The 26864-nt window shown below is 37.4% G+C and overlaps 2 protein-coding genes and 1 long non-coding RNA gene across 6 annotated transcripts in view; 1 reads left to right on the top strand and 2 right to left on the bottom strand.

Annotated features, from left to right (window-relative positions):
- The window catches only part of rcan3 (regulator of calcineurin 3), a 46973-nt gene extending 46369 nt beyond the window's left edge, over positions 1-604 (bottom strand). Inside the window, exon 1 of one of the 2 annotated variants that reach the window (XM_078277145.1) lies at positions 390-604. The gene's annotated coding sequence lies outside the window, so the exon portion shown is untranslated. The remainder of the gene's footprint in view (positions 1-389) is intronic. The other variant, XM_078277144.1, reaches the window with a different exon arrangement.
- Positions 605-2812: 2208 nt separating this feature from the next.
- Positions 2813-14225, bottom strand: nipal3 (NIPA like domain containing 3). Of its 3 annotated transcripts, none has more exons than XM_078277143.1 (12): positions 14108-14225; positions 8300-8431; positions 7174-7242; positions 6572-6743; positions 6376-6435; positions 5962-6107; positions 4670-4766; positions 4346-4481; positions 4039-4127; positions 3799-3862; positions 3314-3408; positions 2813-3020 (listed from the first exon to the last, which is right to left on the bottom strand). In XM_078277143.1, the coding sequence occupies exons 2-12, from the start codon at positions 8300-8302 to the stop codon at positions 2833-2835; spliced, it is 1119 nt and encodes a 372-aa protein (XP_078133269.1). In that variant the 5' UTR covers positions 8303-8431; positions 14108-14225; the 3' UTR covers positions 2813-2832. The 3 variants fall into 3 exon arrangements, with proteins under 3 accessions (XP_078133269.1, XP_078133268.1, XP_078133267.1); XM_078277142.1 differs by lacking the exon at positions 14108-14225 and adding an exon at positions 9372-9600; XM_078277141.1 differs by lacking the exons at positions 8300-8431; positions 14108-14225 and adding an exon at positions 7563-7769.
- Positions 7868-8953, top strand: LOC144534970 (uncharacterized). The gene is made up of 3 exons (XR_013503630.1): positions 7868-8231; positions 8372-8448; positions 8746-8953. It is a non-coding gene; the product is annotated as an uncharacterized LOC144534970 (long non-coding RNA).
- Positions 14226-26864: the final 12639 nt, after the last annotated feature.

The raw sequence follows: 26864 nt of genomic DNA, 5'->3' as shown, positions 1-26864 counted from the left end.
TACAATAGCATTTGAAAATCAACCTGATTTCAAATAAATTAGGAGGACACGTTATGCATACAGACCAAAATCTGTATCTAATTGTCATTTAATATCTGTAGAACGACGTGCAAATAGAGCACGCGAAGGCAATGACATCAATAACATCACATGTCCACAGTATAAATGGCCGTAGATGATGGTGACATCAACATTTGCATCGCGTGCACTCCAAGGAACCCCATAACACGTAAAGGGGCTCGAGCGATGTATCAATCACAAAAGTAACAGATTCCCTCGTGAAAACAATTTGTTTCTAATGCCAAATGCTGTTTTAAGCTTTAATAAAGAGGGAGTTCAAACGAAAGTTAGCAGAGTCGTGGTTGCAAGCTAACGGGTGAAGTACTTACTGTTTTAATTTTCTTTTGGAACCGGTTGAAATGCGAATTTCGTGTCCGTTATTACTCACCTCACTACTGTCAGTGAAAGCGGCCGAAAGGACCCATTACAAGTGGACTAAAAGCAGTATTTTCAGGCGACTTTGTCAAACAGATTGAAGCTGCTCTGGTGCTTTTTAGACTGCTGTCAGATATTACTAGATTATTATGCACTTTCTGATGCAGCCTACTACAGTGTCAGGACCAGCAGGTGAGACCAATGAAATGCCGGCGGAGACTCGCAGCGACCAATGAGGCTGCAGCAAGGGGAGGATGCTTCGCTTTGAGAGTGGTGACTGCTGTTAGCTGGCTTTACTTTGACAACTCGCCAAATCAGCCAGTCTGTATATGTCAGTCAATAAACTGTCTCATCCACTGCGTAAAGAAAATTTAGGTAAGTCATGAAATGTCTGGAGAGATGTCTCCAGACATTTCATGTTGCTAGATAAATTAAGGTTCAGTTCTCTGAGCCACCTATTGCACACACAAAATAAGATAGTACTGTTGAAAGTTGAATGTTAGTTCCTTAGTTTTTAAAGCTTTGTATGTGTACAATATATTTTTTTCATTCATTTTCCAAGCAACATGAAGCAACAGCGGGTCAAAAAGAAGCCAGGTAGGTCAGTAAGATTTTTCACACACCAAATTGCATACTGGATTATAGGATTATAATGACTCCACAAACACTGCTAAATTAATTAAAGTGTTGTTTTACAGCCACAGAATAAATAATCATAGCTTCCATAGACTTCTTAGAGTATAGTGCTGTGCAGTTTCTAAGGTAGATCACTCTACAAGGGAGGCTTTCCTTCTGGAAGAATGATCCACAATCGTATGGCACAGTTTATGTTCACTGTTAGGACATTTATTGTTTGCACTTTTCACCAAAGAAATAAGCATTTAGGACAGAAAAAGTCAGACCCCATCTGGTGAGAAACATCAGTGAAAACCAGGTTTAGATGGCAGTTTTAATAACAAGACAGGCTTCAGTTGGTTTACACAGTGATGTAATGAGTTCTCTCTCTCTCTCTCTCTCTCTCTCACACACACAGAGTTGATATCACCAAAATAACCATGTACAGAGTACTGTGACAAGGCTCTCTGCTTTATTAACACTGTAGAAATGTATTGCTACATATGTAGAGGTGGAGTGTATCCAATTTATGCAGCCATCCATTCATTATTAAGTATTAAACAATAAAATGCCTATTTTCTTATTGCTGGATTATCTTTTAGCTTGTAAAATTTTAATGGGAAGGTTACATTTGAAAAATGTTGTACCACAACAAAATGGTCATTTTGCAACATTAACTGCATTCTTAGTTTTAGTTCTTGATTTGTCATCAGAAACTTCAAGGCATCAGGTTAAAGGGGCAACTAAATTTGTTTAGCCAAAAGCTAAATGTAGACATTTGCTTTTCTACAGTAGATTAACTATTTATACTTATAATGCACATTTAGATATTTGTGCAGCTTATCATTTATTTCAAGATGATAGCATGATTCACTTCTCTTCTATTTGAGTCATCCAAAGTGATATCACCCTTAAAAAAGGTTTCAGATATTTTGTTCCAATACACACTGACAGATTACACATGCCTTTTTACTGGCACAGTGGTGCTTTACTCACCTACCTGAGTTATGCACCACCTTACAGTAATGTATCCAGTATACAGCTACTATTTAAGGCACACTAAAAGCTAACTTTAAAATTAATAAATACATTACAATAAATTAGAACATCTGCACCCATTGTTTGGTCACATCAGGATAAGTAGTAATACAATGAAATTCCAAAAACCGAGAGGCAAAATGGTGGAGTTAAAACCGCTCATATACAGTAAGAGAGCTAGAGGCAGATATATATATAAACACAAAATGTTAATTGGCAAGTCTGCAGCTATGTTATATAACTTTGACAAGATTTGAGGAGTAACTTCCACAATCAATGGAAGAACAGATCCCTCTATGTTCCCATTAATGAGCGACAAATTGCTTAATGGTCATGGAAGCGAGTCCTTACATCTCAAAGCTAACAGAGTGATGGCAGTAAGCTTCAAGGCACAACACCATCTCTGCTGTCATATTAAGCACATGTTTGTGATTCCACCATAACATCCAGCAGCTTCAGGTCTCTTCCGTTCATTTTTGGAACAAATACAGCTGTAATCTTGTCACAAAAAGGAACGCTTATCAAGATCACGTTTTGGTTTTGAGATTTCAGAAAGGAAAGCATGTGGATAGGAGTGTAAAGGCAGAGTCAAACACCCAGTGGACTCCTCCTACTGGGCTTAGGTTTGGTCTTGTGTATATGTTAAAATAACTGAACATACCCATTTTGGCCTTTCAAGGTCCTTGAATGTTGTTGACAGTTGAACGAAGGAGAGAAAAAAAAAAACAATAAAAATATTTGGTTTTAATCTTTCTTTAGGTCAGGCAGGCCATGAGATGCATCGGTGGATCTTGAGCCAACTGGTGGTTGTTCCAGGTTGACTGGTAGAGTAGCAGGAGCCACTCCGTCGTTGTTGACCAGAGCTCCATAGGAGAAAGCACTGTTGGAGTCAGGCTGAACAACCAGGCCCTTGTCATGAATAGTTGGGATACCTGATAACAGAAAGGACAGGTAGGATAAGGTTCTGTAAAGTAAGGAACTGTGGGTTAAAGTGACAACGCAAAATTGTATATTTGTAATGGCCCTTATATTAAGTGTTTAAAAGTAGACCGGGAAGGTTTTAAAATTTCAAATTGAAACAAGTGTTCAAAACTTTAAAGAGGAATTAGCGTAAACTGCCATTGTTACAGATATGTTGAGTCTTGTCTGTTGTAGCCACACTTTCTTTTACATAAGACGTGTAAAAATCTTTAAAATTCAGTATTTATGTAAAGTTTATACAAACCATTAACCATATCCATAGTGACATATGGCTCAAAGGTCTTGGTCCTTTTCCTGCTTTTGGTGATGAGAAAGACCCCAAGGAAACAGAACGCAGATCTGTACAAATCACAAAATATTTGTACAATACTTCAATGTATGCCTTCACACATTCACATCAAATGTCTGCTTTCTAGGTTTATTAGTGTTTGGCTATTAGCATTAAAAAAATAATGTCACATGCCTTTATCACAGCAGACATTTGGACTTGTAGTAGGAAATGCACAGGTGTTACCAATAACATTAAATATGGCTCTGTTCTATTCTCGTGTCCCAGTAAGCCATGACATGATGATCAGTGAGTCAGAATGCACAATACCAGGACCCCGAAACTAAAGCAGCTAAATGCAATTCAGCCATCATTGATTTTACTATTCACACCTGTGATTTTCCTACTGTGACAAGACAAAATGTCTTTGTCAGAAAGGCCTATGATGGACGATCACTCACCCCAACAAAAACATGCAGATGTGAAGGACGTCTTCATTTTTAAACTCTAAGTAAAACACAGCGCCTGAAATACAGAAAGAAAAAAAAGACATCTTTGATGACTCTAAAAGGAGCAAAGCAGAGGGTTTTACTCTTTTTCTATTGTTCCAGGCAGTGATTTGCATACACCGATCAATACTGGTCCGATTGAAAACTACCTGTCAAAACAGAAAATCAGCAGCAAAGAGTCGCATGACTCACCAGCTACCACGGCAAAGACAGTGGAGAGGATGTAGTTGACACTGGCAATCAGAGAGGAGTCATACAGCTTACAAGCTTGGGAGAGAAATCTAAAAAGGCAATAACACAACAACAAAAAACAGTGACCGTTTAAAGAAAGCCTATTGAAAGACCAGGACTTAATTTAGTTCACCCTAAAAACTTAAATAGCAAGCCAATGTTAGTCTTTAACAGCATAACCTATTGACTACTACAGCCAGCTGCAGCCACCATGCTAAACACACTTTTAGGCAATACTTCACTTTGTTACCACTTTGATGTCACTCACCTGGCCTGGAAGACCACTGAAGCCACCATGCACACAAACATGACGCTGAAGATCGGGTAGTCAAGCTGCATGTTGCCCTCGATGGTAAGAACCAACATGCCTGACACCGCCTTCACTGTGATGACTGTGAGCGAGCCTGTGCAGCAAAGTTTAAAAAAAAAAAACACAACAGCACAGTTATATACAGAACAAACCACCGAGACAGAATAACTTAGTGCATTTTAAACATTAAAACATGCGTGACAACGTATTCTAATAAAGTATGGTAATAGCTTGACTTTATAGATTGTTTGAAATTGACTGGCTTTAATGCCGGAGACTCACCCAGTAACGCAACCAGCATCAGAATAATAACGAGGTAGTTAGCACTGCGCTGTTTGTAGAAGTATAAAAGCAGGCAGAATGTAATGATCTCCAGGAGCTGTCAATAAGGGTAATAGCAACAATAAACACTAAATTAATATCAAATAAATAAAACAGGAAGCACTGCAGTTGAGACAAACATGTGTAGCTGAATTAGAACACAGATCGAGAAGGTTGGGAAATTTGCTGTGTTCAATTTAAGTTTGTGGAACATGATTTGCATAGTACCTAAAGGGGAAGACCAATGTATGGTTTTGGTTGAGACTGACAGAGGATTTGATGGTCATTACTGCAGCGTGTAGTGTTGTAAAGGAAACACCCCACTAAGTATCTCTCAGACAGTGTTAACGATGGTCTACTTGTAACCAGTCTTCCTCTTTGCTAACGCGGTTATCTAGTGTGTGTGTGTGTGTGTGTGTGTGTGTGTGTGTGTGTGTGTGCGTGTGTGTGCGTGTGTGTGCGGCATATTTATTTAAGGTTTTAGAGATTTTTGCCCCTTGGAACATTAACTAATGATGCAATGTTTGTGACAATACAAAGAGTGACTATCTATCCTCTTCATACCTCTGTAAGATGTCTTTAAATGTTATGGTAGATGACACATAGCGGTAGTTGGTATTTCCCCTAATATGACTCACTTGTGCAAGTGCCTTTGTTCATTGCCTGTATTTCCCGGTGTGACAATTACAAGCTCTAATAGCGCGAGGTAAAGAGACACATACGCTAAACAGAGGAAGGATTAACTTTTAAAAGGAGGAACAGCGGTCACAAATAGACCTTCACCAACACTGACTGAACCACACAGCATATTTTCTTTTCAACACTACAAACCTCAGCCTAAAAGATGACCACTGAGTAGATATAAAACCTTTGACAGTCTCCTCAATAATATAGAACATGAGTCACCAAACCTGTACTACAGGGCTGTTGTGTTGCTTTTAAATGTGTTATGGAAGAGTATAAATGAGGGGTGCAATAGGTGTAGAAATTGCATTTTGTAGGCCCACAGGTGTAAAAGAACATTTCTAACAATACTGTTACTGTGTAAGGACATTTTGCAGTTAGACTTTTTTGTTTTTGTTAAAGGATATACAATTTGTCTATATTCAACATGTCTATGCATTCACATTTGGGTGCTACACTTGAATCAATTGTCTTACATCCGTCAATTTGAAAGCAGAGGCGAATTTAGTCAGCTGTGTATTGATGAGCCTTATGCTTCTGAACTACTTCAGTAAATGAAAATATCTTACCAGATACAAGAGAACAGGCCATCCTACAAAGTGCTTCACAACGTTCTCTGCTTTGAGTTTTTCATGAGAGTTTGGTCCAAATGCTACAAAGAGGTATGTTCCTCCTATGGTTAGAATACAGCCCAGGAAGGACAGTCCATAGCGCTCTGAAATAACATACAGTATAACAATTACATGCATTCAATTCCAGTAGGAAACTTGACATTTAGTACATGATATAGTAGAGAGACTATTAAACATTACAACTCAACAAAGGAGTACTAATATAAGGTCTTACATATACTGAAGCAGCTGAGCAGGCAGTATGTAGTGTCAAGTTCGGCATGAGGCTGATTAAAGATTTGCATACAATGGCACATATTCCATGCTATTTGCATATCAGAGTCTTCAGTTACACACGTATGCTGAACTTACTCGCAAAGTCCTTTGGCTTCGATTTCTCACGCAGAAAAATAAGACCCAAAATTGAGCTAGCTGAAAACAAAAAGAAAAGCAAGACGTTAATACAAATTTTCCTTTTAGTTTGTTTTATGTATACATTTGAGAGAACCAATATCCATGTCAGTGAACTCATTTTCTAATACTAGGATATTAGGGAACAAATACTCACTAAGGACAGACACAGCGTTTAGAGGTGCTACGAGAGCGAGGGGGGCAAAGGCATAGGAAACAAAGTTGGCTCCCTCCCCAAGACATGTCAGAACAAAACCACACCACCAGGTTTTAGTGCGGTAGAAGACACGCAGGTCTTTGGTTCCTGCTAACGTCACATGGCTGTATTTCTGCAGTGAAAGGGATGCAGGTAATAGACAGTTGGGTAAACACAAAGTCTACTGCAGTATATGTAGCTTAATACAAAGCAAACATAGAGGGTAGGGTTAAATCAAACAAAAACTTTTTTTTGCAGTAGAGATGTAAATTAGATGTACAGACAGAATAGGAAATAGGGACAAAATCAATGACATCATGACAGTGATAACTGTATATTCATCCATATAAGTTTCTATTGAAGGCTGATAATACTGTACGACAGCCTAGCTCTAAAAGGGTTATTATTACAAGTTGACCCTGATGCTATGTTGACACAGAGCACTGGTATAAGAGGACATAATACACAGAAATTTGAGACACAAAACTATTCCATATGGGAGACATAACATCCATACTTTTAAACAAATACTTTATTATCAAGGAGGTTTTTGAGGACTGTACCTGAATACTTAAGGAGATGCTGACAAGCACATTTCCAAAAAGAGCAAGTAAAGTCCCAATGAGATTATCCTACAGAAGAAAGACAGAAACATGTATTAAATGATGTTAAATAAAAGGCATCAAACTATACGTAAAACTTAGTTGTAACTTAAAACGACTATTTCACTTACAGCCAGTCCATCGGCATCTAACTTAGCCTCCAGTACTACTATGGTATCTTCAAAGAGTTGCTATAATATGACATTTTAGACGTGAAAAGACACAGAATGCTGGTACATAAAACACCCATACAAGTGTTTAACACTTGCTAAGGAAAGAAGAAGTAAAACTAAAGTATTAACAGAGGCTTAAAAAGTAAACGTTAGCTACCCGTATGTTAAGTGTCTCACCGTGTAGGAGCCTCCGTCGGCTCTGCTGATATCCATCTTGTTCGCCTTCAGAGGCAATTTATTAATTATCTGCAGTAACCAGACATTCAAATACTAGATATGTCATGTTGCCGCTGTGACATTGTGTGTTCATCACTCATTTCTTTGTGTTTGTCTGGCATTACGCTGAGGAAGACACCATCTTTAGAGACGAGGGGTCGCATCTCACTTCCGGATTTGATTGCGCCTGTTTCTGGCTACGTCTTGACGCACGACAGTTACGCTTGAATGACGTCACCTTGGACAGTGATGAGTTTTTAAATTGATAATTAAGATAACATAGCGGATTGTTCATGTGTGTCATGCCATTTTTATAGGACTAAAAGAAGACTTCCAAACGCATTACTCTATTTTTAATACGTTTCCCAAAGTTTACTGTACCTATAACGTATTAATTACCCGGTAGCCTACAGTACCACTTGAGGACAGTAGGCTGTGCCATTGAGCTGGAATTGTTCCATGAGTATTACCGCACTGAGGCGATAGATATGGTGTACAATTTAACTCGTATGACAGTAAATTATCATTAGAGCACTGCCCGGGCGTCATTAGCCAGACACTTAGGAGACAGAACCTAATTATTATCAAGTACAACCAGACTACATGTTCCTGAATTTGGAAACATATAGGGTATTTATTTCTTCAAAAAAATCTTTATCTGAATGTATGAATGAAAAAAATAATATTGACTATCTCACCATAGCATCATATTATAATCCACCATGACTAACACTGATGGTATGTTTTCTCTTCTCTTTGTGTCATTGCAGCAGTGAAGGAGGGACACAGTTCACTGCAGTACGTCAGCAACAGTGTTTCTATAACAGGAGCTGTGGAAAAAACAAAGGTAGGTCAACAAAGAGTGTTTGCTACTTAGAGTGCAGAGTTGTTTTTTTCTTCATATTTTAAAAGCTGATGAACAATGGTTTAGGTTTTTCATGTATCACTGCTTTATAATAGGCAAGATTTAACTTAAACTGTCTGAAGCTGGCATTTAAAAAAAGTGTGTTACATGCGGATTGCTGTATTTCAGTCTCAGATGTTAACTTGATAATGTGAACTTGATATGTGGCAAAATTAGCTCCTGAATTTTAACACAAACTCTGAAATAACATTCACTCTTCACATTTCATTTGCTAACCAGCAGAGGGAGTTAAACACCACAGCTGGGAGGATACCATCAGCTTGTCCCATTGTGCTCAAATCAAAGCCCAAATTCTAATTCTCTGTTGTCATTTGATGTTTGTTTGGCATTTAAATTCCACTCTTTGCCTGCAATGATCTGACACTGTGAATACCTGAATGCTTCACATGAAAGTGCTATGAGAAATAAATTATGTATTTTTGGCAAACTGTCCTGTTTTGCATGTTCTTCAAAATAATTGCTGTTAGATCTTGCTTGTATAATATACAGTATACAAATGTGTAATTCATAAATGCCTTAGGGAGCTGGTTTAATTATATAAAAGCATACGTTTGTAGATTAAGGCAAGGCAAGTTTATTTGTATAGCATCTTTAAAAACAAGGCAATCCAAAGTGCTATTCAAAAGACATTAAATACATTAAAACAATATATACAAGAATAAAAAAGACACGTAAATGGGATTTTAGAGTTAAATAAAGATAAGATACAAATAAACTAAAATAGAATAAGATACAATACAAATGACAGTGCAGCTAATAGTGCAGTGAAAGATATGAATAAACAAATTAAAATGTATTTCAGAAAAGGCAGTGGCAAACCAAAAAGTCTTAAACTCCGGTCTTACGTTTGTTCAAGGTACGTGGTGCATAAAAAGTGAATGCTGCTTCTCCGTGTCTAGTTTTGACAGGGCTGTGAACAGGTGCTTCTTCCTTAGGGTGTTGACAGGTATGTGGAGGTATGCACGTGAATGTCTTTGTTCACTGCATTAACTTATATGAAGTACAATCATGCTATTCAACACATTTCTTGTTGCTTTGACACAAAATGCATACATTTAACACAAATTTAAAATGCTTGAACTTCTTTTACACACAAGCTCAACCAAGACCAAAACAATGGCTCTTTACTGCCAAATTTACAAATGCTTTCACACTGTATGTCAGAACAGATAGCAGCACGTTCTAAACCTAACTTATTGGCTAAAGTCAAAGTGAACAGCTGTTCATATGGTAAATTGAAACACAAATATATCCCCATGCATTTTATTCCATTGCTACTGAGAAACAGCTGATTGAAGTTATGCAAATAGATTGATCACAGCTGATTCCCATCTAGGAAACACACTCAGGTGTTGAGGTTCATTCAATCGCATGACCACATGGTAGTACATAGTTTTTTTTTTCCAATTGCTAAAACACAATTTTGAAAACTAGGTTGGTTTTATCAAAATACTTAACACAATTCACAAAACCACACACCCAAACTGCAACCTCATATATCCTGCAAAATGAAGTACTGCAACCAAATCTACATATAGCATTATCAAAATCAAACTGTTGCACCAAATGGCACACACTTCATTCATATTACCAGATTTTTGTCTAACCAACTACACACTGTTGGGCATAATGAAACGCACTCTCATCTTTAGTATGCTTTGCCATAATACTAAAATAGTTGTAGAAAATTCTTCAGATTGTTCACATGCACAGACATATTTGCAGATACACACATATGCTGTTGAAACAACCAAACAAGTCAGTGCAGCATATGCACAGCAGATGTATTTACATTGGACTGAACAAAAATATGCTCACAAAAAAACAGTAGACTGAAAAAGAAAATTGCAGAAAAAATGTGCAGAAATGTTGGAAAAAGAAAAAGGTGCTCACCTGTGGTCTTTTCATAGTGCTTACTTCCTGATTGAAGTGGTAACAATTAAGCATTGAGGTGTTTGGCCAGGTGGCACATATATTGGCCAATTAGCTCATGTAGTGTCATTTTGAATGGCAGCGTTTTGAAATGGCAATGACTATATGTCAGATTGTTGTGTCTTATGCAGAGAACCGTGTACAGTGCATCAAAAAAGTGCCATTTTGAATTGCAAAATGTGTATAAAGCAGAAAATGTGTTTAGACTTTTGGAGACTTGAGAAGAGGTTTTGCTCTCTATGTGTCAGTTTACATAATTGTGGTATGCATGTCATTTTACAGTAGTGTGTTAGCAATTGGAACAAAAAAAAACTGTAAAAGAGGACCTATTTGAACAATATAGATGAACACAAAGAAAGTAAGAAAATTGTCTGCACGAGGGAGAGGAAGACGAGTACCAGGACAATTCTGTCTCTGTCTTCTTTTTTTCATAAACTGTACATTCTATAAAGCTACTCTGAGATGGTTCATTTATTTTTTTGTATTGGATTTCTGCAGCAAAAGAAACAAAATGCATGCATTTACTAAAGCGAAAATGTAGAGAGGCTTCAAGAGAAACTGCAGTGCAAAAACACAATCTATGATCAATATTGTCTATTGTGTAAGGACAGAGAAGACATATTTGCATTGTTTTGGTAGACATAGTGTATTGTGTTAGTGGATTATTGTATTTTGAAAATTAGTGTTGGCGTTTAGTTTACAATGTGGGATTTTGATCATGAAATTAACCGTTTTGCCAAATGCGTGTTAGGTCTTTAGGAAATTTAGGAAATGTTTATGAAATTGTCATAGCAAAAAGAAACTGGAAGCTGAGGCAAAGCAAATGAAATTTAACAAAAATCTAAATACAAGATGTTGAAAAAAAACAGTACAACTCATCATCAACAACGCATCATCAGCATACTGATGCCTTGTAATTCTAATGTCACTTTTGTATCATTATTATTGTTTATTACCAATATAAACTTGGTTATGATGGATTCAATGTAATGCAATGCAACAATTCATTACTTTAGATTACAATTACAAACATCAAAAGCCCATTAGAAAGCCTCTTTTATGTTTTTTCTAATACAATTGACAGACAAACATCATCAGAGAAACATCAATTTGCAACATTTAATTTGCTTTTATGTCATTAAATATGTAAATGCTCCACAAATAATCTATTTTGAGTAATTATCATACCCTATTACCCTCACACTGCTACTATTAGTTACAGTTATGACTTTTTATCACACCGCATGATACTAACAGTTGAATGTTGGTAGATTTGTAATCATAATTTGCAGGAGTCTTGTTATTGTCTTGAGTTCCTGCTGGGTCTGAAGTCTTGGCAAGTAAAGGTGTGTCCCTTCTTTAGTGCATAATGTCATCCTGCATAGTGGATAGACCTGTTCACCTTGTGTGTGTGTGTGTGTGTGTGTGTGTGTGTGTGTGTGTGTGTGTGTGTGTCCTGTAAGACAGTTTTGACGGCCCTGAGGAGGATGAATGAATGGATTAACTAGGCTGGTGTGTGGATGGATGTGTAGATAAAAGAGTGGAAGGAGCAAACACAGCAATCAAAATATGCCCTTTTGTATGCCTCTATAGTAGATTATATGACATGATAAAGTGTGTGTACTCTACGGTGGCTCGCTCAATGTACAAGAAAATGTGATAAAGTGTCCTTCAAGTTGCACTTCCAGTGGAGAAAATGTGATGGAATGCACTAAATGTGTGCACTTCCAGTGGAGAAAATGATTCATGCTAGAAAACATTCTGTGTGCTGGTCCCCTTTCTTTCCGCCCCTCTCCCAGATAGCCTTAGTCCACAACTTTCTTCAAATGTTGTGTCCATCATGTACAATTTTACAATTGTATAGAAATGACTAATTGGCTTTCAGAATAGTAACTGATTATTCCATACCTTCCTCACCAAGGAAACGACCGTATAGGTCAATTGTGCAAGCAGCTTATATGTACGTTTCTTGTTAGACAGCGACTACTTGTGGCTGGAGTAATTATCGTGCGAGAAAACAAGGAAGTGTGGTGACAAAGTATAAGAGCGCCAAAATCCACGTAAGGAGGCAGGTTGAGGTTTTTGATACGTCAAATACGTCACAGGACTTTCACTCAGTAGACCGGGGTTTGTGTCGCATGTGATACCAAAGGTCAAAGGTCACTTTTTAAAATAGGCTAACTGACTTTTATGGACCTAATTCTGTTATAGCAGTTTTACGTGACTCATTTTAAGCCAATCCCTGATGTTCTCCTAAACCTAACTAAGTATTCTTGTTGCCTAAATTTAACTAGTTTAGTTTCACAATGTTAACTACGTGTTTAAAATTGTGACTGTTACCTTAATTAGAACAGTCACGTGATTAACTGCCACTACGGTCTCGTGTTACGGTCTCGTGTTATGGTCTCGTGTTACGGTCTCGTGTTACGGTCTGTTGTTACAGTCACGTGTTACGGTCATGTGCAGTTTTATGGTGTTGGAGGGCTTGTTGCACTATTCTTTTGTCAATCGACTGAATGATTAATCAACTAATTGTTTCACCGTGCTAACGTTTTTTGTTATTATTATTATTATCAATTAATCCACCTATTATTATCTTGACTAATCAATTAATCATTTGGTCTACAAAATGTCAGCTAATGTCCATCACAGTTTCCCAGAGCCCATGATGAAATCTTTGTTTTACGTTAAAGTGACTATATGTAACTTTTTAATGTTTCTGAAGCTCTGTCATTTTTCATACAATGGTCTTAAATGACCTGTAACAGCAAAGACTAACAGTGAAAAGAACGCTATTTTTATATAGTTTTTAGTAAGGCCTATGCCTGGATCCGATTTTTCCCGTCTAGCCACAGAATGATTTGCGGCAGGTAGACGGCGCTACAGTAACACATTCTGACGGCTCACAGATTTCTTTGAAACACCGGAAAAGCCTGTGTTAGTATCCAGCCTTTTGAGCTAGGTTTAAGGAAGCAGGAGATTTCTTTTGATAGGCCTAATTGTATTGTAATGTTATTTTAGAAGTGATCTAAAATAATGATTGAAGTCCGTGTGTGTTGGCCTACTAGTTTCTTTGCCCTTGTCGCCCTGTAACGTTACTTGTGTAAAGCGTCCGTGGGTTTCATTAAATATTATCTATAATCACGCTATATTAATCTCTTAATGCTTTAGCTCATGACACAGTGACAGCGATACCCGGTTTAGCTCACGATACATCCAGAGTAAGTTACCGTATACAACACTTGAAATGCAACGATGCAGCTGTAACTTATTCTCTTATTGTAAATAAATGATTTTCTGGTTGATCAAACATTCATTGCGACTGTATGACCTCCCGGTAACACTAACTCAGTAATCTGCAGTTGGCAATACAGCACCGTAAAGAAAAGAGCTTAACAACAGCAGGTGTGGTAAAAACACTACCACTTTTGTTCTAAGAGGCCGCTAGAATCAACACAAACGGAAAGTTACATATAGCCATTTTAAGTAACATAATTGACATATTAATAATTAAACATAATTAACAAATTGAGAACTTGTTGAACTTTTACACTTCTGGCACCAAGTTGCCAAGTACTTCTGTATTCTCTAATTTACAAGAGACAAGGAGCTTATTCAGCTAATGCGTCCTATAATTTACATTTCTCACCTTCAACTCCTTTTGTTGACCCACCAAAAGGAAAATTATTCTCGACACCCTACTGTAAAAGAAGATATATTTTATAACTACTTTATGTTTAATATCAACAATCTATCAATCTATCTTGGTTTCTGTCTCCAGTTACTTGCGATGCGTGGGCGCCGTCCACCATCTCTAGAGGAATGCATGAACGTTAGCGACAAGCATGGCAGTGTGTGTTTTATAACTGCCAGGCCTGTTTTAAAAACCAAACAGACCAGCACCTATTTGTAATGACTAAAGAATGCATGTATGTTAGATAGAAACAGGGAATGAAAGGGGATGTATTCATTACAGTACCGCACCATGCAACAGGAAGTAATTTCTCTGTGAGGATTTACTTCAACTTGTGGAATGTTAACATATTATAAAGTACAGTGGAAGAGCAGGCTTTTCCTAAGTCCTCTGCAAGTTCGAGCTAGTCAGAAACATATCTAGTAATGACTCCTAAGTGACAATGACACCATAATAAATAAAGGCTGGACTAAATATGTGAGTATAATTAAGCACAGCTTGTGACTGTTGGTGTAATACTTATTGTGTTAACAAATGAACTTACTATTACGATATTTGGGCATCCCTCCAGAACTCTGGTTTCGGTGACATTGTGCGCTATTACCCATCAGCCAAGTAGGATTACGAAACGTGTGACAAAAGACATATTTTAGTCACAATAATAACACGGACAAACAGAAAAGGTTCATTCCTGTTTGCTTTGATAGAGTATTTTGAGTTTCTATTGGGCCAAATTTCTCCAGAGGACTCACACTTGCTATGCCAAACTGTTCATGTTGGTGACACAGTAATTCCTGAAACACATTTTCTAATGTCAGATTTTATTTACGTGTTAAAAGATGTTCATACTACTAAACTATTATCCTCTTTCACACCTTTTTATACATGATCATAAAACTATCTATTCCCAGCACTGTTAAACTACAGTGTCCCTTTAAGCTAACTGAATCACACCAAACCGTTCAGATTGTACAGACCCACTGTACAGAATCACTTCACATTCATAAAGAAAGCATGTGTCAAAACATGTGACTATTGAGATGAAAATCAAAACTGTCTCCATCTTACTTCCTGATGGCCCTGTGCATGCCCAGCTTTGTCATTTGTTGTTCTGAGTCATACCTTGCTATTATATATGAGAGGAGGATTACAGTGTGCTAATATCTGTAATTAGGGATTTCTTTTGCATGCACACAGATGAAAGGTCACAAAGGCTGTTCTGCCTTGACTCTATTAAAGAGCATGTCAGATGGAGTGCAATTTATGAATAATTATGATAGAGTATACTGTAGATCTTATATGGTCTTTAGATCAGAGGTTCTCAATTTCTTTGGAGCCAAGAATATACCGGTGACCCCCTTATTCATCTAATTCCTTTGGAATAATTTGATGAAGCTATTTTTTTTACACTTCTATAGTCTCAGATATGATGAGAAGTGAAATATATTGGAAAGATATTAGACATGTATTAAACATGTTTGCAGATTGTAGGAGTTATAGATTTTTTAGATTAGAATGTAATCTTTGAGCTATTATAGATATAAAAAATAAAATATTCATTAAAAAAATGTTTTTCTTTTTTTAAAACATTATTATCATTATTATTATTATTATTATTATTAACATAATTATTGTGAATTAATCTTCAAACTTTTCACGGACCCCCTGGAAAAGTGCCACAGACCCATCTTTGAGAATCCCTGCTTTAGATTGTGGTCACATTATTCAGCCATTCATATTATGTGGCTGTCAGATGCTATAATAAAGCCCTATTTCAAAATGGAAAGAAAAGAAAATGGAATTGTTTTATGAATAGTAAATGACATCATTGATTAACACACGCACACATGCACACGCACACGCACACACACACACACACACACACACACACACACACACACACACACACACACACACACACACACACACACACACACACACACACACACACACACACACACACACACACAAAACAGAAAAGGTCATTATAGCCCCACAATAAATTTATCAGCATTTTAGAAATGAATTCTTAACATGTTACCAGTTTTTGACAGCACTTGGTATTTCCTTGACATCTTCTCTGATTCTATACTTTTCATAACTATTTTTATATTACATGTAAATTGTAATTTTTTTTCTCCATAGTAGTATTTGTTATTTCTGTCTGTCGTGGTTGTCCTTATCCTTCTTAACAGTAAAGCCCTCTGAAGCAAATTTGTGAATCGTGATTTTGGGCTATATAAATAAAATTGACTGACACGGTATACTTTTTGCTTACAGTAATAATCACATCATCAATTACACCATCTTGTAATAAATAAAATAAAACAAAATCATAAGTTGTATAACTAATTTGTAACTTGCGTTTAAAAATTTGAGTTAATTAATGATTGAATTAACACATGTATTAAGTATTTCCGACAAAGTAAGAATTGACAACATATTTGTGTCATGACACATCCTTGACTCAGGGCTTCAGTAGTAGATTCATGATGAATTATGGCAATGCAATGTCACATATCATTGAGTAACAGCTAAACTGACATGATCACAAATGGAAAATTACAGTACTATTATTATAGATTTAATAGTTTTTATTGCAGTTAAACAGTGTGAGTTTTCATGGAATTGATCCAAACCCTGAATACCAAGCTTTGGCACATTGACATATAGACAATGTTGTGAGAACCCACATTCAACAGTGCTCATGGTTTGCAGCTTTTTTCTTTTCTCACCCGCAGTTATGAGAAGAGTAATACAACACTTTGTCTCAACTGTTGACCTCGACGCACTGTATAGGTTACACATCTCAGAGTGTCGCAGTGAATTACTGTATGTGTGCACGCGTGGGTGTGTAAAAGATGAGGTGATGATTTCTTTTATTTCCTCTTTGATTCTCAACTGTACACTTGTTTGTATTATTATGAGAAATGAGTTTAATTGTATGGCGCTCACTGAGTGTACATGATTTAGTTCTCTGATTTAATGCAATTCTAATTTTAGCTTTAGGCTGTTTTTCTGGCATATTTGGCATTATTAGACAGTTAACAGCAAATAAATAACATTCGAATGCTGCTTGTGCGTTATTGCATCAGTTATAATAATCCAATAATATGATAATATAACACCCTGCATACTTTAATCTTACTTTTCCTTTAGTACGATTTTAAATGCAGGATGTTCACTTGTAACAGAGTATTTTCACACATCCATTGCTACTTTTACTTAAGTAAAGGAACTAAATACCTCTTCCACCATTCCACCAGGACGGCCCAGTGGTGCACCGTGTGTAACGTATGGTTCTGTAACTCGTCTTTGTGTATTTACTAATGAGCGAGTACTATACAACTGCATGAAATGTGCTCTGACTTGGAGTGAGGCTGTGCAGGTTGCAGGATTTTTTTTGATTGAGTGTGTGTGTGTGTGTGTGTCTGTGTGTGTGTGTGTGTGTGTGTGTGTGTGTGTGCACATGTGTGCGTGCGTGCATGCATGCGTGCGTATGTGTTTGTATGTGCGTGTGTGTGTGTGTGTGTGTGTGTAGGATTGCTCATGAAAACTGACCTTACAGATGCTGCCTGCATTCTTACTGAAAGCATTGCAGTGTGACATGGGACACTGCCGATTGCACACAACTTGATCCTTATATCTAAAAAAACCTGCCTTTCTTGGGAGTGAGGGTTTGTCTGTTTATGTGTTTGTGTGTGTGTGTGTGTGTGTGTGTGTGTGTGTGTGTGTGTGTGTGTGTGTGTGTGTGTGTGTGTGTGTGTGTTTGTTTGTGTCAAAGAGAGAGAGAGAGTTCTTGTCTGTCCGAAACCTGAGGAGAGGAGAGCAGAGTGAACAAAAGCCTGTGTTTAATTTTCTTTTTTTCTGTCTGTTGTCTTTGGTTGTTCCTTCATATTTTCAGCGCCCTGCAATCACGGCATCTTGTTAGCTTTGGATTCAGGTTAAACTAGTTGCAGGAGTTGACAACCCCCCCCCCCCATCCCCTTTTTGAGGAGGAGCTTTTTGTCTCCTTCTCCTCCTCCTCCTCCTCCTCCTCCCATCTTCTCCAGTCTTCCATTTACACATCTGCCTTGATTTGCATTTTGTTTTTACGGGGTGACAAACTGCATTTGTCTTGATGGCATGACTTTCTCTCCTGGCCTCCTCTATTCATTCGGTCCTTCCCTTTCTCCTTCCTACCCTCCTCTCATCCCTTCCTTTGCAACAGCAGGTGAATTCTCTTTCAGAAGAGACTAAAGTCATAGACTAAAGTCATAGACTAAAGTCATACAATAGCAGGTGCGTGTCTGCCGGATATGACTAAAAACCCTAGTGTAATTAAAACAGTATTTGTTAAAGCTGTTTATCCTTGCACACCCATTCCCATTTACATGTTGTTGATCACTGAACTTTAAGTTAAAAACTTTCACTGATGACTTAAAAAGCCATTGCCTTAGCAATGTAGCCTTTTTGAGTCTGGTAATTAATTCAGTTATCAGGAACTCAATGTGCACGCAACTATACCTTTCTACATCTAAACTTACAATTTTTCACTTTCCATTAAATATTCTACCTATTTTACTTTTTGACTGGACTTAAGGTATTCAGAGAATGTTGTTTATGTGGCAATTTCATATTCCAATATTGTCTCAAATGTTTTCAAACATTTCAGTCCGTGTAAACATAGTCAGAAGTCGGTATAATAACTTCTGTTTACTTGTGCCCTAAAGTTGTTTGGACAGATCTCAATTTTTGACAGTATTTCACCTTTATTCAGTTATTTTGTTGTTGGCATCACTCATACAAACATTAATTTCCTTGACATTTTCCAAGAAAGTATATATCCAGTTTGCAGCAATAATTGCTCTACAATTTAAAGGCATAAATAACATGCAAATGTTCCATTAATATGAAATGCTGCTCTGTATCCGATTAAATATAGTCTACATCCACAACGTTCCACTTCCGGCATTGCTCCGTTGCCACCGGAAACTCTGCCAGATGTCTCTCTTTTCAGACGGATTTCCGTTACCTTCCGCTTTCTTTGAGTCGGAATTCTAAACTCCGGTGATTAATGAAGACTATGACAAACAGAAATTCCGTCACGGAACGGAAATTTCAAAAGGAGAAAAAACTGGCATTAGCATTGTTGTCAGAAAAGATAGTATTTCAACTTAGCATGTTTCCTTAATATCTGATGACACATTTGGGTAATTTTTGGATTTATAACAGTAAATATATTACATATTGGACCTTTAAATCTTTAGCAACAATAGCTATTTGAGTTAGGGCTTTATATTGAAAAAAAGAAAAAGAAGAAAAAGAAAAAAATCTATTTTAGATTCAAAAATGTGAACTTTTGACTTAACAATGAACTTTCTGTAATAAGCCCCTATTAGAATAAATAACAGAGAAGCGGGTAGCTTATTGCAGTGGAAAATGTATCTCTATGGCAACAGACTTGTGGACCAAGCCTAGAGGTCACCAGTGCGTCAATCTTCCTTGTTCCCTGTTCTGCGATGGGGCGCACCTTGCTGCAGCCCTTGAGCAGGGCACGCTGTGATTGTTCCAGAGGATTGAGGAGAAAAAGGAGTGCGTGGTTCTTCTAAAACTCTGACAAGCCAAGACATGTAGACTGAAACTGGGCGCGAGACGAAGAAAGGAAAAGGGAGGGAGAGATAGAGAAATAGATTATGGGGAAGTATCACAGGTGAACATAGATTTTTTTTTCTTCCCTCTGGGACTTGCTGAGTGAAAGTCAATGTAAAAATGCATTAAGTTCACTTTTTATTTTTTTATTTAATTTAATTTATTTATTCATCTCGAACAATCAACAAAGTTGCAAGACATAAAAAACATAAAATAAAACACAGACAATCAGAACCTAACAACAAAAAACAAAATAAAAATATAAAAGGAGTTCAAGAAGGAGCAGGCGGAAGAAAATGGCTTATTTGGTCCTGCCCCTTATTTCACAAAATCATATTATACAAAGTAAAATAGACGAACACTTATAAGCAATGTAGATGAAAAGTTGATATTAACAACCACATATTTAGTTTGTCTTGCAAATTACAGCGTTTACAGATTGCACAATAGGTGGAAGGACAGAATCAATAAAAGGCACATAAAAGATGACTGATGGAAGAAAGTAATAATACCAGGGCAGTGAACAAGTGTAAAAAGGCATCATAAAAAAAGAGGGAATGTGTGTACAAGGAGGGCATGACTGCAAAAAATGAGTTTCTGTCTGAGGGTTTCATCACTGAACCCAGGGTGAGGTGGTCTGAACATGTTCCCTGCTTTATTTGGGATGATGAAGCAACAGGCCCTGGAAAGCTCTCCTCCTCCACTATCCCACGGGAATATCACCACTCATCCATAGAGGAAGAGGGACAGAGAAGAAAGATGGGTGGATGAGGAAAAGAAGAAGGAGGAGGAGGGAAGGAAAGGGGTGATGGGAGGGTAGAAGAGCGAGAGAGATGTTTATCGTTAGGGAAAGGATATGTAGTGAAGAATTTTCTGCTTCAGTTAGGACTAATAATTGATCAAACCTGCACACATGCCTGATTGAGTGTCATTTCCCAGAAACATATTCTCACTGCTGCCCTCATCTTCTACAGTTTTCACTTGACTTTGACCTGCAAGTGAACATGCATGATGTCTGTATACACACTGACACCGCATCCTGACATGTAACAGATTGTATGTACACACACAACTACAGGCACACACCCAAAAAAATCATGCACCCACATTTGACTCGGACAAACAATTGAAACACAAATGAACATTTTGTCTTTTAAGTGCAACAGCATCCCATTTTGTGGAAAATAAAGAGCAGATTGTTGTGACGCCAGCCAGCAATAACATGTCTCTTTGTGGAGAATATGAGCTGTACTGTATCTGCTGTGAACTCACAGCGCCTAGCTACCTGCGTGTAGTATTACTGCCTGCAGGACATTTTACTAAAATATCTGGCTCTGCTTTTCTCCAGGGTGTCGATGGCCTGAGGCTACGGGGACGGAGTGAGCTCCCCTGCAGAAATTAATTTAGCATTACAATTAGTCCGTTTTCACTCACAATCACATGTGATGGCAGAGATACAGCTAAAGAATACTTGAGCAGGGTAGACATTTTTTATGCTTTATGAGTTACAGTGAGATGGATGTTTTAAGGTATGCCTTTCTGTATACTATAAACAGTTTCAAATGTTTTAGCCCATTGGGGAATGGTCAGCTGTACATTTAAATATGTTTTGATATTTTGTGAAATATGTTTGTTTCTTGCTACACTGAATGGATACCACTCTCATATCTTTATGGTAAATATGACGCTACAGCAAGCAGCTGTTTAGCTTAGCTTAGCATAAAGACTGGAAACAGGTGGAGCTGCCCTACATTCTGTACACAACTACAAGACTACTAGACAGTATGGTTATATATGTCTTCTTTAAAGCATGCTATTAGTTGGGAATGTTACATCAACCCAGCCAGAGTGCAATTATGCACAAGTCTTTGTAGTTGTTTGTTACTGCAGATAAGAATGTCATCCAGAAGTAAAGTTGTATCTACCTCTGGCCTAAGGGGTTCAGAATGAAACCTGATATGCTGATGAGCCCAATATACGCTCTCTGGGTGGGACCACAATCTGTGGCCTAAACACCATACGTATGTGTGTGTGTGTGTGTGTGTGTGTGTGTGTGTGTGTGTGTGTGTGTGTGTGTGTGTGTGTGTGTGTGTTTGTAACATATGCATTTAGTTTCACTTTTTTATCTTGATATTGGTACTTCACCACATCCTTTACCTAATTTCAGTAGTTTGGTTCATATGTGTGCAGTGTGTGTGTGTGTGTGTGTGCGTGTGCGTGTGCGTGTGTGTGTTTGTAACATCTTGCCTCCGAATCCTGATCATGGGTGTTGGATCTCACGTGTCAACCTGCTGCTGTCTTTATTAAAAATGCAAACACACTCACATAGCTCTCAGATTTCCATTTACCTATTCAAGTATCAAATATCAGATGTTGCCAGTTTAAATGACTAGTTCAATATCAGAGATTATGTTTCTTTAAATATCAGCTCTCCAAGAGTTTTTTGGCAGATGTTTCCTTCTTATCGTGGTTACTTTATTAATTTGTCTGTTAGTTTATATGGCAGAACGGAGAGAGTGTGGCTTGTGTGACAGACAAGACTATCACCACTTTTGTTTGTTTATGCATGTATGATTGGATACTTCTTGTAAGAGAAAGCAAATGTTTGCATACTTCCTTAATAGTAATCATAAGTGTAGTCTGTGAGTGCTGCTTACAGTCTACATGTGTCATTCCACAGTAGTTGTTATCTTTCCAGCCCTTTTAGTTGTGTTCATACCAATCCTCTAAAAACAAAAGCACAGTCTGAGACAGAAATAAGAGAGGAATGACAGACTATGTCAACAGACTTTCCACTCTCTTAAACAAACGGTTCTCCACGTTGTGTTTGGATTGGGCCTACATACCAAACTCACTGCAGAAAAAAGGTAGGAATGGACAGCCTTGATGCAGAAGTAATAGAGAATTAATGAAAGTACCCTTTTCAAAGAGGAAATCTTCAAAAAACCCTATACATGTGAACTTTACTTTTATTCCACCTGAGTCTCTCACAGAGTCCTCAAATCATTTCTCAGAGGCTTGTCATTGCACAGGTATTTCAGACAGAAGATCCAAAGCTCAAGCTTCATTCATTTTCCGTGGACAAAATGCCATAAGGTATCTTAACAAACATAGAGGCATATCTTCTGTTCTCAAAAGGTTGTGCCAACTGACAATGCATTTGAACGTGTGACATGAGAAGCTAATTTTAGGCAAGTAAACAACTTCGGTCAGGGTTTTATTACAGTGAGTTTAGGTAACTCAAAGTTAAAAATGTTCTGACATTCATAGAGTTAATACCTCAATTATCACTTAATGGCAAATTTATCATAATGCCATTATGATAAGTGCTACTTTATTTCTATGTCGGACACATACAGTAATTGTTTGTATTCATTTTTCCTTCATGCCGTACTTTTACGTTTGGAAAACATTTTTTTCACTTTTAATGCACAAGGCACGCATTCGTGTTAAAAACATTGATGAAATTGCAGGAACTACACTCATTATTTTGTTGCCTGAAAAATCCCATTGTAGCTACTTTGTCAACACATTTGCCCTCAAGCAGAGCTCAGAGATATGCATTCATATTGAGTAATGCAACCATTCTCCTCTGCAGCTTCCCCTTGCCCCAGGTGTTTAGTGTCCTAATAGCCAACATGCAAATGCCAAAGTGTTGAAACTTTGAAGTAGCTGTAGAGCTCCAAAACTCTGCCGAAGATCCTCCCTGTCCTAATTTTATCTCCTGTCCCATCCTCTCCAACATTACCATCAGTCTGCTGCTTATTCATATTCTTGCTGACACCTCCTTACCTCCCAATTCTACCATCTTCCCTCATTCTTATACCCCCTAGCCCTGATCCCTCACTCGGTGCAATGTGGAGTTTCTGGGAGTGGCTGCTGCTGGCTGGTGGGTGGAATATTAAAAAGGAGTTGGGCTGATGAGGTGGGGGGTGAGAGAGTATGTCCAGACTCTTGGAGCCTCTCTAGTCCAGGCCAAACAAAGTGACAGCAGGATTCTGCTAAAGAGGTCTCACCATTCACACAGTATCACAGCTCTGAGGAGGTCAGAGCTCCTGGCATAGGTCAACATATCATGCAAACACTCACATCGGTGAACGAGCTGCACACAGAGCTCAGCGGAACACACAGTGTTCTCAAAACAGTGAGCTGATTTAAGTGTCATAAGCATCCTTTGGTTTAGCAAACCAGAGCCTGTTTAAAGCACTATCTGTATGGACGCTATGCCTTGGCATCAAAACTTGACTGAATAAAAACGATACAAAGTAACATCACAGCAATGAGAGCCAAATGATTAAAGCAGTTGACAGTGATGAAAGAAGTATTTAGATCATTATACTTCAGTGGCAATATATCAATGTAAAAATGCTGTGTTACAAGCTAAAACTCTGCATCCAAAATCTTACTTACGTAAAATACACAAGTATAAAATTTACTTTAAGTTAAAAAATTAAAGTACTCATTATAGAGAATGATGTAAATGATGATGTAATGTTTTAGAGGCTTACTATATTTTTTGTATGATGAATTATCTGCAAAATAACTTAACTGCTGCTGTCCGATAAATATAGGTTATGTCTCTCTGAAACATAGTGGAGTAGAAGTAGCAAAAAATCAATTGAATTGTATTTATAGACAGTACTAGACAGACTTTAGATGCTATCTAGTACCTGTAATAAATAAAAAATTACTGAGTTTTGGTTCTTGTAGAATAGAAATGGAAGCATACAGTAGTTTTCTGCTCCGCTCCATCTCTGTGTACTGGTTTCAGAGCTATAACCAAATCCACTTCCTCCTTAAAACTGCTTTGCCAACAAAAAAACATACTGAAAATGTTCAGATACACTGTAGATTTACATTCAGTGTAACCTGCAAGACTGCAACAGTTTGACTGTCCTGAGAGCTGCTTGGACATCTTGGATCCTCAATACGGAAATTGAATTAAGATTTTTGACAGACACGTGGAGTTCTTTTAACTACATCAGTTATAACACACATTTGTTTACTAATCTTAATTAAACTTAATATATGCAGACAGTCCATCCTCGCCCAGAAAACGAACGTATTTGTTGATTATAAAAGTAGCTCATAACGACCCATAATTAAGGTTCTTGCAAGGCTGCCACCGCATGTGACTGTAGTAATTATCGCGAGAGCAAACGAGGAAGTGAGGTGACAAGGTATAAGCGTGAAATTGGAATAAGAAGGTTGGTTGGGGTGGTGCATTAGTCAAACATACAGAATTTTCACTCAATGACTGGGGTTTGTGTCCCGTGTGAAACCAAAAGTCAACTTTAATTTTTAAATTAACCGACTTTTGCAGGACCCATTTTAAGCCAATCCCTGAGGTTTTACTTACCCTATAGCTTAGTTTTTTGTTGCCTAAACTTAACTAGTTCCGGTTTACAGCATTTAGGCGTTTAAAAATGTGGCAGTTACATTAAATAGACAGTCATGTAAACAGTCACGTGACTACAGTCACATGAAAGCGCCACCGTGTGTCAGTAAATAGAATGATCTTATGTGTTGATTTAGTAGTCTGGAAATTGACCTATAATGTTGTTTAGGTATGAGGATGTGTTGTCGCAGAACATAGTGAGTAATAGCGTTATTGGAAAATAGGAAGCGTTGCAGTCATAGTAAACATGTAAGGGCTTTATGGTAACAGGTGCACCACTCACTGGTTTCCCAATGTGAGGAACAGATAGAGAGTAACATGCCCTGGGCTCCTCATATCTCTGTCAACCCTCAGCACACATTCCTCCATGACAATCCAGGCATTAGAGCAGATGCAGAGGTAGAGAAAGAGATGAAGAGATATGTGTAGGAGTTGATGAGAAGAATCGGCTGCAAAAAGATAGAAACGTTTTTTTATTAGTTTGCTCCTCATTCGACTGATTATTTAAGATTTTAAATTTGCATGATCTTTATGTTTAGGGTTTAAGTCATGATAACAATGTTCTCAAGCTGTAAGAGCAGGATAAGATTTAATGGTCAACAAGGGAAGAAGGAGCAGGAAAAGTAGGTGAAAGGAAGAGTCAACGGAAGACAGGAAAAAGAGAAAGAGAAGTATAGTGGGAGGTCAGAGGTGATGAGAGAGCTTCTTCTCAGCAGCAGTCGTGCGTAGAGCCAGCGCTGATCTCTGTTAGTATGCGACCATGCATGGCTGCTTGCTCACACGCACACACACACACACACACACACACACACACACACACACACACACACACACAAAAAGTCACACAACAGACCAAAGAACCAAGACTCGGTTTCCAAGGGGTGAGTTTCAAGGCTTTGAAAGGAAGTCGTTTGAACATCTTGTGACACCTATCCATATAGGTGAGATAGATATATTTGATATTTGATGTACAAGTGCATTAGCACTTTGTAAACTCTGTTTTTAAAGGTGCTATATAAATAAAGTTATTATTATTATTGTTATTATTATTATTATTATTATTATTATTTTATTATCATTATTATTATTAGCAACATGGGAAAACCTACAGACACCCAACAGAAACTTGACTTGACTTCCCCTGCACAGATATATTTCAGGAAACCAATGTTCTCATATTGTAAGCATGGGTTTGTGTTCAGCAAGCTTAGTCACCAAATAATAATAATATATAATAATAATTATAATAATAATAATGAAAAGAATAAAAATGATTACCTTCATTGAAAGAACTGTTCCATTTCAACCCAATTTCCATTTATTGTTGAGTTATCATTGGAGACTATTCTCGATATATAGATTTTTTTGTTTGCATGTTCAGTTGACTGGCTGTGCTCTAGCTAAATATTTTCTATTTCCAACTAACAATACATTTACATTAATTAATTGGAAGTTGACTGAGCGAATAATGTCTCTGCTTTCCTTATAGATAGTACTACTACACATAGTTCATTTTAGAATTTTTTCTTTGGAAATTTTCCAGTGATTATTTTTTTTAAATCCCAACTAGATCATACAATGTCCAATTCATGATTAAATTGTTTCTTATGTTTTTAGGGTTATCGTTTGACTAAACATACATTTTAGAACTTGCTGCCCATATTAACAGTGGAGTATTTAGCA

Source organism: Sander vitreus, chromosome 20 (assembly GCF_031162955.1).
Source record: "Sander vitreus isolate 19-12246 chromosome 20, sanVit1, whole genome shotgun sequence".
In the NCBI taxonomy this organism is placed as follows: Eukaryota; Metazoa; Chordata; class Actinopteri; order Perciformes; family Percidae; genus Sander; species Sander vitreus.
This window is presented reverse-complemented; position numbering and strand designations above follow the sequence as displayed.

Bases quoted from the DNA above. Each gene is read 5' to 3' on its own strand.
- nipal3 (XM_078277141.1), bottom strand. From the start codon at position 7,598: ATGGATATCAGCAGAGCCGACGGAGGCTCCTACACG. The intron at 4,482-4,669 runs GTGAGTCTCCGG...TTTGCTGCACAG, and splicing joins GATGCTGGTTGCGTTACTGG to GCTCGCTCACAGTCATCACA. The intron at 3,863-4,038 runs GTGAGTCATGCG...TCTGTATTTCAG, and splicing joins TGTCTTTGCCGTGGTAGCTG to GCGCTGTGTTTTACTTAGAG.